Source organism: Phaseolus vulgaris, chromosome 11, assembly GCF_000499845.2.
Source record: "Phaseolus vulgaris cultivar G19833 chromosome 11, P. vulgaris v2.0, whole genome shotgun sequence".
In the NCBI taxonomy this organism is placed as follows: Eukaryota; Viridiplantae; Streptophyta; class Magnoliopsida; order Fabales; family Fabaceae; genus Phaseolus; species Phaseolus vulgaris.
This window is the reverse complement of record NC_023749.2, coordinates 5,346,725-5,364,741: the sequence shown is the minus strand read 5'-3', so window position 1 is coordinate 5,364,741 and position 18,017 is coordinate 5,346,725. Positions and strand designations below refer to the sequence as shown.

Genomic DNA, 18,017 nt, shown 5'->3' with positions numbered 1-18,017 from the left:
AACCACCATAGCAACGGACTATAGCTATCTCCTAAGGCAGTGGACATATGATACGGGGAATGTTTTCTTAGGATACATGATTCTGATAACACACAGCTACAAACAAACAAGACGCAGAAAAAGATGATGGTAGGTGTCAATTATGAATAATGAATATCAAATTCAGTGCATCTCCTAGATACTATTATGGTTAAACGACCAGAAGAAAGCCCTTTTTTTTCACTAGTGTGGTGTTTTTGAGTCTTGGTTGGATGACCCATATATTTACACCAAAATCGCCATAGACTAGAGATTATTTTGAGAAGGTATGAATATGTCTTTTCATACTATTATTATAATAATTAATGAAGATGAATATTTCTGATCTGATGTAGTGCTTCAATGGAAAGCACGTAATCACAATAAAGAAAGAAAGGTTTTGATGAAATCTAATTGCAAAGGAAAAAGAGATAATGACTTAAATGTAAAAGAGAGAAAAGTAGAGAAAAGAAAATTCAATAACTTGTCTACTTGAGAATAAAATACATGGTATATATATAAAAAAAAAAATTAAGATCTAGCTAAAACAGAAAAAAAAAAAGTTGGACCAAATAAATAAAACTTAAAAAAAAAAAATGTTAACAACTAAAAAACAACCTATCCTTAAATAGGGTTAGCTATCAATGTCTCTTATTCCTATTTCAAATGTTTTAAAGATCATTTTTTTAAAATTCGAACTCCGAGCGATAACCCTAATCAGTTAAAGGACTTTTCTCTTTACTGGACCCAAAATTCACATATATTCAAAGTGCTTGATCGGTGGAAGAAAGATTTGGAACCAATCATGAGTGTTGTGACAAGTTTAAAAAATTTAAAACTATTTTTTATATTACCAACATGTTGAAACTCAAGTACTAGACAATAGATATGAAAGTCTATATTGAATATATTTTATTTTATTATTTAATTTAAACCTTAAGTATCAATTATTCTAATCTTGTTATTATTTGTTCAAATAATCAAATGACCATCTCCCAAAAAGAAATGACTTATATATTCAAAGAGATAAAAGCCTTACAAGAGTAAAAAAAACACATTAGAGGGAACGGCAAGATAATTATTGCGACAAAACCAATGACAACCCTTCAAACCCACAACTAAAAAAAACATTCAAGAAAGAACAATCAAAATCTTATTTCTACTATAACAACTCACTCTAAAGCATACACTCTTTTTATAACTTTGACATAAAAAAATTTAACTATTTTTTTAGTTATAAATATTTTTATCATAAAAAGGTACGGAAATTTTATCATATTGGTAATATACAAAGTTTTTTACTTTTACTCTTTGATCCTTTAGAGTGTATTTGAATCCGGGTAAATATTGTTCATCAACATGGATTTGTATTGATCATTCACGTTTGCATCCATGAATTTGTACTGATTTGGAGGCGTGGAAATACAAAAAAAAACTCAAAACACAGTCTACACAAGATGGTGAAGATTTGTGAAGAAAGTCACGTCAAATTGTAATATTTTATATATATTTTTAATAAGAAATAATCGATGTTGGAGCACATGAGAATCGATTATGTGTGAATTTTAAGTGAAAATCGATGTTGGAGCATATGAGAATCAATTTTGTGTGAAATTTGAGTGGACAATCAATGTTGGTCACAAGATAATCGATTTTGTGTGTAAATTTATGGGATAATCGATTATCTCTTCTCACATAATCGATTATGGGTTGGTTTTTCATATTTTTTATATTAAATAATTTAGATTTATATTTATTTAGAATTTTGAATAATTTATTTATTTCATATTTTTATTTAAATGAGACATTAAATAATTTAGATTCATAGTTATTTAAAAAATTCAATAATTTACAAATTTTATTTATTTCAAATTTTTATTTAAATAATTTAGGTTTGTATTTATTTAAAAATTTAAATAATTTAGGAATTTTATTTATTTCAGATTTTTATTTAAATAAGACATTAAATATTTTAGATTTGTATTTAGTTAAAAAAATTAATAATTTAGGAATTTTATTTATTTCTAATTTATCTTTATTTAGAATTTTTTTAATAATTTAGGATTTTTATTTATTTAATATTTTTATTTAAATAATACATTAAATAATTTTCATTGTATTTATTTAGATTTTTTAATAAATTAAAAAATTATTTATTTCAGATTTTTATTTAAATAGAACATTAAATAATTTAGATCTTTGTTTATACATAATTTTCAATAATTTTAAAAAATTATTTATTTTAAATTTTTATTCAAAATAGAACATTAAATAATTTAGAATTTGTATTTATTTAAATTTTTTATTTAAATAGGACATTAAATAATTTAGATTTGTATTTATTTATAATGTTAAATAATTTAGGATTTTTTTATTTCAAAATTGTATTTAAATAGAAATAATTTAGGATTTGTATTTATTTGAATTTTGAATAATTTAAAATCTTATTTATTGATAATTTTTATTTAAATAAGACATTGAATAATTTAAGATTTGTATTTATTTAATTATTTTAATAATTTAATAATTTTATTTATTTTAAATCTTTATTTAAATAGAACATTAAATAATTTAGAATTTTGTATTATTTAAGATTTAGAATAATTTAAAAAATTTATTATTTCATATTTTTATATAAGTATGACATTAAATAATTTAAGATTTATATTTATTAAAAATTTAATAATTTAAAAAAATTAGTTATGAAAAATATGTGTGAAAATTTGTAACATATTTTTACAATGTTAAATTTTTAGGTATAAAATAATTTAATCATATATTTTATTTTAACAACAAAGATAAATTTTTAATCTTACATTTACAGTTACTTTTCTAGTTGTCACTGTTAAAGTCAAATTTTAATATAAAATTAGTTTATTAAATTCGTGTTCCTAATACATTATAAATTTTTTTCATTTATTCCTTCATTTTATTTTTTAAAAATAATTTTCCAAAAAAAGGTCACAAAACGATACTCTGTTTTTTATTTTCTCTATTCAAATCCTATAATGTTTTGATTGGTAAAAATAAAACAAATAGGGAGAAGAGTAATATACAAAAGTAAAGGTTAGTTGAAGAGTAATAAAGTGAAAACTAATTTTCTAAAGTTATTTGATTTAAAATATAAAAAAAATATTATTTTTGTTTATTTATTATAACAAAAGTAAAACTTGAAAAAAAAACTAATGAATCTCACATTATTTTCATTAAACTTGGTTCTTATCAAATCGTCTCAATTATTGAACCAAATTAAGAATGACATAAAATTACTTAGATATTTTTAGAAATATATATTTAATAATTTTATAAAGTAAAATTGTAATGAACAGAGTAAATAAAATATATGATTGGAGAAAAAAAAACCTTTAAGAAATGGTCAACTAAATTATTGGAGAAAAATTAAAGATTGACATAGTCGATAAATACTTTATATAAATAACATTAATATAAATAAATAAAAAAGCTAAATGAAAAATATCATTTGAGAAAAAAAGTTAACCAGACCAAAGCACATCTGTAACAAGAACAATTTTATGTTCTTACATTATGGTTTAACAATTTCATAGAACGTTACTTCCAAGAATCTTAAAAAGCACATTTGTACATTTGTAACAAAACAAACTTATGTTGGCTTCCGTTGATATGTAAAAATTGGGACTATAAATTAGGAATACTCAAGTTCCTTTCCTAGCTATATAATTTTCACCTCTCTCCGTTTACCACCCTATTTTCCAACAAACAATAACGATTAACATGTTTCGATAATCTAGTCATTTTGAACTCTAATCACTTCTTCTGATAACGAGTGCTGCTGGGATTAAACTGACATCAATTGGTCTCCAACAGTTCATCCCCCCTTTCTCGACAAAAACAAGGTGTTATCCTATCCTATGAACGAGTTTGTAATAAAATTGTCCACATCAAAACACATTTTTGTACTAGTTCCAGTCTCTGCAAGACTAGAACAGAATAACCACACACATACGCAATTTTAGTTGAACGACTCATTAAACTAGAAGAAACTAATTTCCAATGGCAGCACTTATGGTTGAAGCATACGAAACAGAAGCTCAATTGTTTCCAAGCATGCAAATACATATGAAACAGAACTCTGTTGCGACTCAAACAATTCAAACAGCACCTCATTCACAGATATCTCCAAAATTGAACTAAATAAATAATTAGCAACAAAGGAAGCTATAATTTTGCAACTTATAGAATAGCAAGTTTAATAATAATGGAAAAAACAGTATAAAGTAAAACTTAACTTGGTTGCCATCATGGCACCTTAAACTCCCAACAAAAAACACTAAATAAAATAACAAAACTTTAGGCAACTGCGGGAGAATGCCAACAAATGTCTTTAAATTGCAAAAAACTGCATCACCTGCAGAGAAAATTTAATCTGGGTGAGTTGCGAATACTGAAATCAATCTTCCAAAAAAAACAAAACATGTATATATATATATATATTATATTAGGTCAATCTAAAATGTCTAACAAGAAAAATCAGCTACTATTCAATTCCTATGAACCAATAAAAAAGGTGAGTACTCATCAGACAAAAATCAGCATTCAAGGGCTTGAAACATGAGCAATTAGTGAAACTTCAAACATGATAAATAAGGCACGATGCCCAAACAAAACACATACCTGTCTTAGCGTCTATCAGTTTTTCCAGAGGAGCGCTTCCCAGAATATAAGTGCTTGGGCTTCAGAGTAGGTATGACTCTATCAGCTTCTCCACGACGGGCATCCTTGTTTCTCTTCTTGACAGATTTCTTTGCAAGTTTAATTGCCTTGATCTTTTGAGCAGAATCCCTCAAGCCTTCACCGGGCACAACTTCATGTGGTGGGCGTGACAATGACCTAGACCGTGACAGTGATCTACTCAGTCGCTGTTTTTTGCTAGGTGTATCACCATCAATATCCATACCATCTCGGCCATCTGCACTTCTTGCAGGTGATCTATCCCTTTTCCGTCCTCTAGTAGAAACAGATCTGCTGCGCATTCTCTTAATTGCCAAAGTGGGATCAAGCCCCAAAGATGACAGCTGTCTTCCCATTCTCTCTGATGTGAACTGTTTGTCCTTGTCAAACTTCCTAGGAACAGTTGGCCTGTTCTCCGCATTGCTCTTTTTAATCCTGTGCTGCTGGATGAGCAAGCTTTTCTTTTTCCTAATCTCAGCTAAAGCCTCTTGCTGTTCAGGAGTCAACTCAGTTCCATCAATCTCAAAATCATCATCCTCAACTTCTGCCTCCCTCATCCCTTCTTCTCTTTCCAACTCTTCAACCCTATGCAGAATATCAGGATCAATGAAATCATAAACATTGTGTCCATCCAAGATTTCAGGCAGTATATCCTCTTTCCATTCATCATTGGCTAAAATGTAATTCTTTCTCAAATTCATTGAGTATACACCAGCCCCACCATTCTCATCCTCCAGTTCCTTTTCAGTTTTTCTCTTTTCCTTCTCAGCTGCTTCCTTAGCTTTAGCTTCTAAAACTGCTGCAGGAATACATGATGGTCTTTCCTTCTGGTCACGAGGCTTTGGTACTGCAACATGAAACCTATTCAAGCAGTCATTCATTTTCTTTGATTTCATCTTTACTTCTACCCTCTGATTCAATAACCTGTCACATGCTGCATTTTTTACAGCAATTACCCCTTCTTCTGTCAAAGTGCTCATGGTCAACAATACACTGTCTTCATTTGTTGCCTCACCTCCTTGACCAACTATAGTCTTCATAGCTTCAGCTTTCATCTCCATGACCAACTTCATATCTTCCTCGGATAACCCATCCAGTGGTTGCAAGTCAGTCTTGTTGCAAACTATTATCAGTGGCTTGTTCAAAAACAAGGACTTAATGCTGTGAAACAGAGCTGCCTGCTGAGCAATACTGTACCCACAAGACCCAGAAATGTCCAAGAAAAACAATATTGCCGCTCTCAAATGTGCTAGAGCAGTGATACTGCACATCTCAATAATATTACGATCTTCAAACGGCCTGTCCAAAATCCCTGGTGTATCAATTACTTGGTACCTCAGGTATTTATAATCTGTATGACCTACAAATAGAGACTTTGTAGTGAAAGCATAGGGCTGGACATCGACATCAGCTCGTGTAATTTTGTTAATGAACGAGCTCTTGCCAACATTTGGATATCCACAGATCAAGACAGTCCTTGTATTAGGATCAATCGAAGGGAGCCTAGCCATGTGCTGTCTGACCTGCTCTAGATAAGCCAAACTCGGGCCAATCCTCTTGAGCACAGTGCACATGCGGCCAAGAGCAGCCACCTTAAGACACTTGCACCGATACAGTGAGTCACCATACTTCAGCAATTTCACATAGTCTTTGGCAATCTTACTAATAAGATTCCTAGCAGTGTTGATTTGTCCAAGTGCAAGCTTGTAATGGTCTTTGTTGTAGAGCACATGGAGGAGATCCCCATAGAAAGGATGAATATCATCAAGCCGGGGGAACTCATCAATTATGGTAGAGAGCTTATCATAAAAATTCTGCTGAGTGTACTTCACCTTGCGCATGTAGAATTGACGAAGCCGCGAAATTGCATATCCCTTGTGCACAACAGTCGGTGTCTGTCGCTGGGTGCGAGAGAGGATGATATCAACGAAATCCTTCCCATTTGGCACCACAGTAATCTTCTTAAAATTATACTGAACCATCGCACCCTATCAACCTTCCTGCCACAAAAAAATTATAACAGAAATATAAAAAAAAAAACGCTGAATCAAGCTACAAATGTTAAACAAAACATGGGTAAGACAAACATCAATTTTCATTCAGAAAGCAACACTACATGTGGATTATATGCTGAATATACAATTATACAATTTAATCGAACATAATCAAATTTAAAACATATAATAACAGCTATAAACGAATCTTAAAAAACCTAAAAGAAAACACATACTAAACTCAATCGAACATTTAAACGTAAGATCCCATGAACAATCCTGAGAAATTAACAATATGGAAAACGGCGCGATTACGCGAGTGACGGATACTTAGCAAGAACAGACATACCGTAAAACACGTTCGCTTCTAGGGTTTGTGTTGTATACGGCAGCGAAGGTTTTGCGGCTATGCTATCGATCTTATAGACTCTGTTTTGGTTGGAGGCTGCAGACAGCTCAAACATATGCTCAGGGTAGAACGAGGGTTTTATTTTGAAGAAGGTGGCACTTCGTGGGTTGGGTTGCAATGGAAAACTGGATCAACCTGGCCCAGTTTAAATTTACATTAGTATCAGCCCAAACTTTTTTAATAGTATTAGTAAATCATGATAAATCTTTTAATTAGAATATAATGTGTAATAAATATTTTTAATTTTAATTATTATTATAAATATGGTTTTTTTGTATGTTTATGATAATTTATTAAAAAAATAAGAGGAGTGTTTGAAATTTTTTCTCATACTTTTATGATAATAATTTCAAAGGAATATTTGAGATGATTTTTAGTTCATTGATAATGTGATATTTATTATTATAATATTTAGTATTATTTCTCTTTTATAGATAGATAATGTAAAAAAATAAAAATAGTTAATAGTACAAAAATTACACTCATAATTTATTGAAAATTTTAAAGAAACTAAATATATTTTATCTGGGTTCGAGAAATCTTGTTTTACTCTCTTATTTATTTATTTTTTAATAAAAAGATAAAACATAATTTAATGCAAACATAATAGTCTTACCCTTCTTTAAAAAATATGACCTTGATCCTATATATTATATTGTTATTAAAAATTCATGCAATAAATGAACACAATTTTTCAAGCTCAAAATGCAGTGATTTTGAACAAATCTTTTGAAATATTATTTTATATTTATTTGATATAGGTTTTATTATTATAATATGATTTATTGTTAACATATTTAATTTTTTTTTTAATTATTGAATTTTGTTTGTTTGACGCAACTTTCATTTCTGTTTCAGTTAGGTTATAGTTTTTTGGATTTATTATATTATTATTAAAAATTCATGCAATAAAAAAACACAATTTTTCAAGTTCAAAATGCATAGTGATTTCGAGCAAATATTTTGAAATATTATTTTATATTTATTTGATATAGGCTTTATTATTATAATATGATTTATTGTTAACATATTTAGTTTTTTTTTAATTATTGGATTTTGTTTGTTTGACGCAACTTCATTTTTTTGTTTCAGTTAGGTTATAGTTTTTTGGATTTATTATATTGTTATTAAAAATTCATGCAATAAAATAACACAGTTTTTCAAGTTCAAAATGCAAAGTGATTTCGAACAAATCTTTTGAAATATTATTTTATATTTATTTGATATAGGCTTTACTATAATAATACGATTATTGTTAACATATTTTTTTTTTAATTATTAGATTTTGTTTGTTTGACGTAACTTTCATTTTCTTTTTCAGTTAGGTTATAGTTTTTTGGATTTATTATATTGTTATTAAAAATTCATGCAATAAAAGAACACAATTTTTCAAACTCAAAATGCAGAGTGATTTCGAGCAAATCTTTTAAAATATTATTTTATATTTATTTGATGTTGGCTTTATTATTATAATATGATCTATTGTTAACATATTTAGTTTTTTTTAATTATTGGATTTTTTTTGTTTGACGCAACTTTCATTTTCTGTTTCAGTTAGGTTATAGTTTTTTGGATTTATTATATTGTTATTAAAAATTCATGCAATAAAAGAACACAATTTTTCAAGCTCAAAATGTAGAGTGATTTCGAACAAATCTTTTAAAATATTATTTTATATTTATTTGATATAGGTTTTATTATTATAATATGATTTATTGTTAACATATTTAGTTTTTTTTTTAATTATTGGATTTTGTTTGTTTGACGCAATTTTCATTTTCGGTTTCGGTTAGGTTATAGTTTTTTTTCTTATATATACATCATGTATTTTACTCTTTAATACACAAATAAATATATATTTAAAAAAAACATTTAATAATGTTTTCTCCTGTTTTATTATTATTACTTATGTATTTATATATTAAAATGTTAAATTCTTTTAACTCAATGTACTTATTTCATAATTTTATAATACAAATGAAACTCAATCTTAAGGTAACTTTCAACACGTGTCACTATCACAATTTTTGCACAAAAATAATTCGACATGATTTTATACCACAAAAGGAAATCTTATATGTGTCAATCAATGAGCACCAAATTGTGGCTCTCTCTAAGCACGCCTGATGCACTAAGAAGAGTTCCCGTTTCACACTATTGTTTACCGTTTCGTTATTCTCTCTCATCCTCACTCTATGCCATATGTATTCCGCGACTACACTCTTATCACTTCTCTCTTAAGCTCTCTCTGAAACTACGTTTTTGCCTGTTTATGTCTCTTCTCTCAAAGTCACCGCAAAGAACGATCTTTGCCTTATTTTCTTACGCCTGTCAAAGGAGCAACTGACCTTCTGCTACAAGTTTTACCCAAACTGTGATGCTTACTTGCTTAAATTTACAAGTCAAAAAACAAAAGATAAAATACTTATTTCAAATTTAAATATATATAAAGTTATTTAATGTTAATGTTTTTCTTTAATAAATACACCTAACAAATCTAAATACCAAACACGTGTTTAGTTATTTCAACCACTAACAAATTTCAAACAAAATTAATGCAATAAAAAAAATTGTAATGAGAATGTAATTTTTCCTTAGTGTACTAACAATGAAATATGTTAATACTTGTTATATTGAATCAACTATTTAAGTTTTTTTAACGAGGAAAATTAAATACACATGTGGCATATATTCACTTTATACATTATTGGTATCATTTTTTTTACTGTTAACAAAATAAAAGATGGACAAGTTTGTTATGGTATTTGGATTAACTTCTTCTAGTTATGTTGTGTTGTCTTTTTACTTCTCCTCATGTTTTCGTGTCTTCTCATTGGTAAAAAAATATCTCATTTTTTTCCTCAATGCATCTTCATTCCTCCTCATTGGTCAAAAGCCTTATTTACCTTACTTTAACCACCTTTTTCACTTTCTAAGGACAATGTGAGTCTTAACGATATGTTTTATCAACATAACTTTGTCGTTCACCCTTATGGAGTCTCTCCACACCTTCAACCATGATGCATGCACTTGTTATTTGTGATATATGTTATCCTTTGTCACCTTCGTTAAAGGTTAATACTTTACTATTTTGTGTTAATAATTATTTATTTCATATTTTATCTTAGTTGGAAACTACAAATAACATGTGACTTTAGGTGTTGCATATTGCCTCTAGATTTAAAATGCAATTTGTATGGTAGTTATTTTTCATAGTCATTACCACCCTCGTTGTCACATGAAGAATCCTCATAGTCATTATTAACCTTACTGTCACATGAAAAATCAATTATCAATATATTTGTGTATGTGGACCAAAAATATTGGTTGAACAAGTTAAAAAAATTGGTTAAATAAGCATAATTGTTGGTTAGAGACCTCATGTGAACCACAATTGTATCATATGGAAGTACTATATGAGAATGATTAGGTCTAGCATAAACATAAAGCAATGAGAGAACATTACGGGAAACATGAGATTCTATTTTTTTTCAATTAACTCAATTCAAGTTTTTTATTACATTAATTATTGGTTAAAGTCTTGGTTAAAGTAGTATCTGACCAATATGACACTTGTAACACAATTCTATTGCTTATTCTTGATTTTTATAATTTTTTTTTCATAAAATTAAAATTGTGGTACTTGGTAGAACTTTTCAGTTGTCCATAAACACATGACTATCACAAATGCGAGTCTTTACGGATTATGTTATTCTTATATTTACAAAATTAATTAAGTTTTCCAATCTTTTTTAACAAGATGATGATTCTTAAAAAAAACACATATATGATATTATGTAGTGATAAGCTTTATCAAATAGATTAAATGGAAATTGTGTAGGTTGGTATTATGTGTTAATTTGTTTGTTTTGCTAAATTACCTTTTTGGATATTTTGCATGATAATTGATCTCGCATAATCACATTAGTTCATGTGTTGATATATCAACATACTGTCCATCAATTGACAAAAGGTATTTTTATCTAAAATCCATCTATTCCATTATACAACTTTGGTTTTTAAAATATTTTTTTTTTTTAAGTCGAGACTTTGATTTTGGATCATTGAAGGTTGATGAGAGAAATAAAAATTCTAGAAAAATTATATTTTGAAAACATATTTTGAAGATCAATACACAATAGTGAAAAGGAGAAAAGAGAACGATGAAAATGTCAATAAAATAATACATATTAGTGAAAGTTGACGAGAGATAATGAAATGCAAATTCTTATAAAATATAAAGAACAAGAGACGATGATAAAAAGAAAAAGGTAGGATGATAAAAATATATTACAATAATATTAATTTTATGATTTCATTTTTATAATAATTTAGTTTTCTAATTATGTTAAAAATAAAATAATATTAACTCAATAAAGCACACACTAAATAGTATATTACTCCAAACCTTCTTTCTCATGTAAGCATATGAAAATATGTTGAAGTATGTTTATAACCACTCTTTTAAAATTTTATAATAATTAATAATGACTATTATCTTATTATATATATATATATATATATATATATATATATTCAAAATTACGGCATAATTTCTTCTTTCTTTTCAAATAAAACTTCAATTGAAAAAAAAAGTGTAACTAATCGATAATATTTATTAGCTTTTCCTAACTTACAATTAAACTTTTATTTACTGATAAAATTCAATATTTTAACTGTTACTGATAGACAAATTACTCATTACACACACCTGTATATTGATTTCAATTACAACCCAGAAACAAATCTCTTATTCATATCTATTAATAGTCTAAAACTAAAACTATATAAATATTAAAGTAAATTAATAGTATAAAGCTAAAATTCTATGTGTTCCTGTAGGGATATCGTGTGCGGAAGCGTGATAATTTCAAGCAAAGATTATGAGAAATTAAAGTAACAAGTAAAGTGAGAATGATACCAGAATTTTTAGGTAGAAAACCCCTTTAAATAGAGGTAAAAAACCACCGGTGAGAGAGTCAAAACTTTCACTATAATGATACTGGGAGTACAATGAATTCCTCTCAAACTAATAGATAAATAGCCCTAAAACAAATCCTCTCTATATGGGTTAAACACTTACACGTATATGAAAAGAGAGAGGAAGCAAGTGTGTTGCTTGTTTGTTGTATGTTACATTGCTTGAAGGAAGCCACTATATATAGTGGTTCTAGGAGACAACAATAATAAATACAATTAATGGTAATTAACCTCCCATTGATTGCAATTGATTGTGGCAATTAACCTCCCATTGATTGCAATTGATTGTGGCAATTAACCTCCCATTGATTGCAATTGATTGCGGCAATTAATCTCCCATTGATTGCAATTGATTGTGGCAATTAACCTCCCAATTATGACAAGAAAACGGAAATGTGAGTCATAAACCCACAAATCTCCACCTTGACTTGCCTTTGACTGGAACACTCTCTCGCCATGAAGCCTTGATTAGGTATGGATAATACCAGCTAAGTTCAGGCAATGATCGAACTTAGCCGATGGAAGTGGCTTGGTCAACATGTCTGCAGGATTTTCGGTTGTATGAATTTTTTCAATAATTATATCTCCTGTATCAACAATGTCTCGGATAAAATGGTGTTTAATTTCAATGTGCTTGGTCCTTGAGTGATACTTACTGTTCTTGGTTAAGTGAACAACACTCTGACTATCACAAAATATAACAAGAACATCTTGTTGAAGACCAAGTTCACTTACCAAGCCTCGAAGCCATATAGCCTCTTTCATACCTTCTGTCGCAGCAATATATTATGCTTCAGTGGTGGACAAAACCGCAATGGCTCGAAGTGAAGAATACCAGCTGATAGCAGACCCACATAGAGTAAAGATGTAAGCTGAAAGTGACCTTCTCCGATCTAAATCACCACCATAGTCAGCATCAACATAGCCAACTGCTCCTCCGGGATCGGCTCTATGTTGATCAAATACCAAACCAAGATCTGGAGAACTTTTCAGATAACGAAGTATCCATTTAACGGCTTCCTAGTGTGCCTTGCCTGGATTATGCATGAACCTGCTAACAATGCTAACAACATAAGCTAAATCAGGTCTAGTACATACCATAACATACATGAGACTTCCAATTGCATTTGAATACGGGACATGTGACATGCGTCTTTTGTCCTTGTCTGATTTTGGACACTGATCTGATGACAACTTGAAGTGGGCGGCAATTGGAGTATTAATAGCTTTGCAATCTCGCATTCCAAATTTGTCAAGCATCTTAAGAACATACTTCTTTTGTGATAGAAAAAGTTTTCCAGCTTGACGATCTCTATTGATCTCCATTCCCAAAATTTTCTTGGCAGGACCTAAGTCCTTCATATCAAATTCACTACTAAGCTGAGCCTTTAACTGTTAACTAAAAATTTATCTCTTGCAGCAATCAACATGTCATCAACATATAGCAACAAGTATACAAAAGACCCATCAGATGTCTTTTGAAAATAAACACAGTTATCATAGCTACTTCTGGAGTATCCATGTCCAACCATGAAAGAATCAAACCTCTTATACCATTGTCTTGGTGATTGCTTCAAGCCGTAAAGAGATTTTTTCAAACGACATACATGGTCCTCCTTTCCAGGTACAACGAAGCCCTCAGGCTGCTGGATGTAAATCTCTTCCTCAAGATTACCATGAAGAAAAGCAGTTTTCACATCTAACTGTTCCAACTCCAAATCATACAAGGCAACTAAAGCAAGTAATATACGTATTGAAGTATGACGAACAACAGGAGAAAAAACTTCATTAAAGTCAATACCTTTCTCTTGATCAAAACCTCTTACAACAAATCTTGCTTTATTCCTTGTACTCTCAACACCAGGGATCCCTTCTTTTCTCTTAAAGATCCACTTGCAACTAATGACTCGTTTTCCTTCTGGTAACTTCACCAATTCCCATGTTTCGTTTTTGAGAAGACTCTCAACTTCTTCTTGCATAGCAGCAATCCACTTTGTTGAGTCGTCACCAGAGATAGCTTCAGAGTAATTCTTGGGTTCACCTTCTTCACCCATCTCTTGTGCAATAGTTAAAGCATAAGCAATGTTGGCTGATTCTGCAATTAATCTTTGAGTCGATTTTCTTGGTCTCTGTTGTGGAAGTTCTTGAGCCATAGACCATGGCTGTGGTAATCCTCGTCGTTTAGGTGGACATTGCTCATGTGGACTCAAATGTTCATTTGTACCATCAATAACAGTGACTTGATCACCTTGAGTACTGGAGGAATTGGGAACGTCTTCCTCATGAGCGGGTGTTTTAATCTCAAACTCCACCTTCTCTCGAGCATCTTCCTGGTCACTTGTATCAATTGAGGAAATAACAGTATCTTTTACAGAAGAAAGCATAGCATTTTCATTAAAGGTCACATTCTGACTGAATTATTTTGTGAGATTCTGGGTCATATAAACGATAGCCTTTAACCCCTGAGCCATAACCCAAGAAAATGCACTTCTTAGCACGAGGTTCTAATTTTCCCTCGTTTACATGAGAATAAGCAGGGCAACCAAATATTTTAAGATTAGAATAATCAACAGGGTTACCCGACCAAACTTCTTCTGGAATGTTGCAATCAATGGATCTGTTAGGAGAGCAGTTTATCAGATAACATGCCGTTGAAGCCGCTTCAGCCCAAAAATATTTGCTCAAACCAGAATGGGAGAACATGCAACGAACTCTCTCCAGGATAGTTCTATTCATTCTTTCTGCAACCCCGTTCTGTTGTGGAGTACTTGGGATGGTGAAGTGTCTGGAAATGCCTTCCTTCTTGCAAAAATCATTGAATTCATTCGAACAGAACTCAAGGCCATTGTCTGTCCTTAACCTCTTTATCTTCTTGCCAGTCTGATTCTCAATCAATAATTTCCACTCTTTAAAAGTGGAAAATGCTTCATTCTTATGTTTGAGAAAATACACCCATAGTTTTCGTGAGAAATCATCAATAATTGTCATCATATAACGACATTTACCTCTGGAGGGAACTTTTGACGGACCCCAAAGATCCGAGTGAATGTAATCCAAGGTACCTTTGGTTCTGTGTATGGCTTTAGAAAAACTAACCTTTTTATGCTTACCAAAAATGCAATGTTCACAGAAATCAACCTTTTCAGTACAGTGGTTACCAAGGTGACCCTTCTTCTTGAGGATTAGAATTCCCTTCTCACTCATGTGGCCTAATCTCATATGCCACAACTTGGTGTTATCTTTGTTGGGTGAGGCAACAGCTGCAGAACCTGTAACAGTTGAACCCTGCAGCACATACAAACTATCACATCGAATTGCCTTTAGTAACACAAGAGCTCCTTTAGACACTTTTAAAACTCCACCTTCAGCTGAGTATCTACACCCATGAGATTCAAGGGTGCCTAAAGAAATGAGATTCCGTTTCAACTCAGGGACATATCTGACACCTGTTAAAGTTCTAACAATTCCATCATGTGTCTTGATTTTGATTGTTCCTTCACCAACAACTTTGCATTGAGCATCGTTTCCCATCAAAACAAGACCATTATAAACTAGCTTCGGCAAATTTTTCTGGTTGTTTACCATTTCCCTTATCTTCTCTATCTTGCTTATTTTTCAATTTATAGCATTCTGAGATCTCGTGTCCCCTTTTCTTGCAATAACAACAATATTTGGAGTTCTTGCCTCTAGATTTTGACCTAGATTTATGTTTAGTGTTCCTACCTTTCTCTTGGTTTCTCCCTCTAACTACTAATCCTTCACCAGAATTTTCAGAATGAATTTGAGTATCAAATTTTTCTTTGGCTAGTAAATTAGTCTTGACATCATCAAAGCTTAAGGTAAGATAATTACCGTATAACATAATTTCTTTGAATTGTCTGTGTGAGGGTGGTAGAGAAACAATAAGTAGAATTGCTTTATCCTCATCATCAATTTTAACATCCAAATTTTCCAAATCAATTATGATGGAATTAAATTCATCAAGGTGAGATTGGATGGGAGTACATTCAGACATTCGGAGTGTAAAGAGTCGCTCCTTTAACCGGAGTTTGTTTGCAAGACTTTTGGTCATGTATAGAGACTCCAATTTACCCCATATGCCTGCTGTACTTTTCTCGTTGATGACCTCATGCAACACCTCACTGGACAAGCATAACTGGATTGCAGACAATGCCTTTTCATCCATCTCATCCCACTGCTCCTCCGTCATAGTGGTTGGTCTCATCATTTTACCTGCCAGAACTTTCTTTAAACCATTCTGGGTGAGAACGGTTAGCATCTGGACTCGCCAGATAGCAAAACTGATTTTACCATCAAATTTCTCAATATCCAATTTCGACATTATTGAACAATAGATCCTGGTTGAATTATCGAAAAGCTCTGATGCCAATTTGTAGGGATATCGTGTGCGGAAGCGTGATAATTTCAAGCAAAGATTATGAGAAATTAAAGTAACAAGTAAAGTGAGAATGATACCAGAATTTTTAGGTGGAAAACCCCTTTAAATAGAGGTAAAAAACCACCGGCGAGAGAGCCAAAACTTTCACTATAATGATACTGGGAGTACAATGAATTCCTCTCAGACTAATAGATAAATAGCCCTAAAACAAATCCTCTCTATATGGGTTAAACACTTACACCCAAGAGTATATGAAAAGAGAGAGGAAGCAAGTGTGTGCTTGTTTGTTGTGTGTTACATTGCTTGAAGGAAGCCACTATATATAGTGGTTCTAGGAGACAACAATAATAAATACAATTAATGGTAATTAACCTCCCATTGATTGCAATTGATTGTGGCAATTAACCTCCCATTGATTGCAATTGATTGCGGCAATTAATCTCCCATTGATTGCAATTGATTGCGGCAATTAATCTCCCATTGATTGCAATTGATTGTGGCAATTAACCTCCCAATTATGACAAGAAAACGGAAAGGTGAGTCATAAACCCACAGTTCCGGTTAGAGAGATGAGATCTAGATAACTGTTGATTGACTTCGTATTTCTTTCTCCTATCGATCGGTCAGCACACACTTCAGCTTACTCCTTCAGTCCTCGTACTACACTTTTAGGTCTCGGTCGCTTGGTCGCTTAGTCTCCCCGAATGAGGATACCTACAGAAGACGCTCTGACGCTCAAGTCAGCAAATGACGTTCGGTACTCGGTCGTCAGAGCACAATAATTAATAATGATGTACCTTATTTATTGGAATATGCGTTATTTATATTATTTTAATAGACTTACCTCGTTGGAGTCTGATCAGTGAGATGAATCGTGCTTAGAGGTGTATTACCTAATTATTAATGATGATCTTGGTTTGAGCATTAATGAACCGAGGTGTTGATCGGTCCACCCAAATGTGGGCATATCGGTCGGTCCAATCGTATGAGCCGAGATATGGAATTGGTCGTTCGGCTTATACCAGTAAAATATGAATATTAATTTTTTAATTTAATAAAATAAGATAAAATGATCAAAATGTACCGAATGCAATAATATGTAATTCCACCATTATTTTCAATTTTTATTTTGACTTTTCAATATTTTGATAATTAGGTTATAAGTATTATTGTTAGTTTATAAAAATGAAATAACATTATATATTTTGAAATATTTTTTGTTGAAAGATAATAATCTATGTTGATGATTCCAATCCAATCAATTCAAGTTGAGTTGAGTTGGATGTACATAAAAAAATATATTCAACCTAACATCACTTAATTAAAATTAATTGGATTAGTGGAAAATTATATTAAATTCAAGTGAAAATCACTTATACCAATTATTAACAAGAAAGTACTTCCAAAGCTTGGATAAAAGCACAGATGATATTTCATGAAGTAAATAATGATTTTTTTTTTAAAAATAATTGTTTAGAAAGAAAACCACCACAAAATTCTTCAAAAG

The 18,017-nt window shown here is 30.8% G+C and overlaps 1 protein-coding gene across 2 annotated transcripts; it reads right to left on the bottom strand.

Moving 5' to 3' along the window:
- Window positions 1-4,199: 4,199 nt before the first annotated feature.
- LOC137828077 (nucleolar GTP-binding protein 1-like) lies at window positions 4,200-7,278 on the bottom strand. 2 transcript variants are annotated; one of them, XM_068634497.1, is made up of 3 exons: window positions 7,072-7,278; window positions 4,672-6,728; window positions 4,200-4,405 (listed from the first exon to the last, which is right to left on the bottom strand). In XM_068634497.1, the coding sequence occupies exon 2, from the start codon at window positions 6,708-6,710 to the stop codon at window positions 4,677-4,679; it is 2,034 nt and encodes a 677-aa protein (XP_068490598.1). In that variant the 5' UTR covers window positions 6,711-6,728; window positions 7,072-7,278; the 3' UTR covers window positions 4,200-4,405; window positions 4,672-4,676. The 2 variants fall into 2 exon arrangements, with proteins under 2 accessions (XP_068490598.1, XP_068490602.1); XM_068634501.1 differs by having other exon boundaries at window positions 4,672-6,724; window positions 7,072-7,250.
- Between the last annotated feature and the right edge of the window lie 10,739 nt (window positions 7,279-18,017).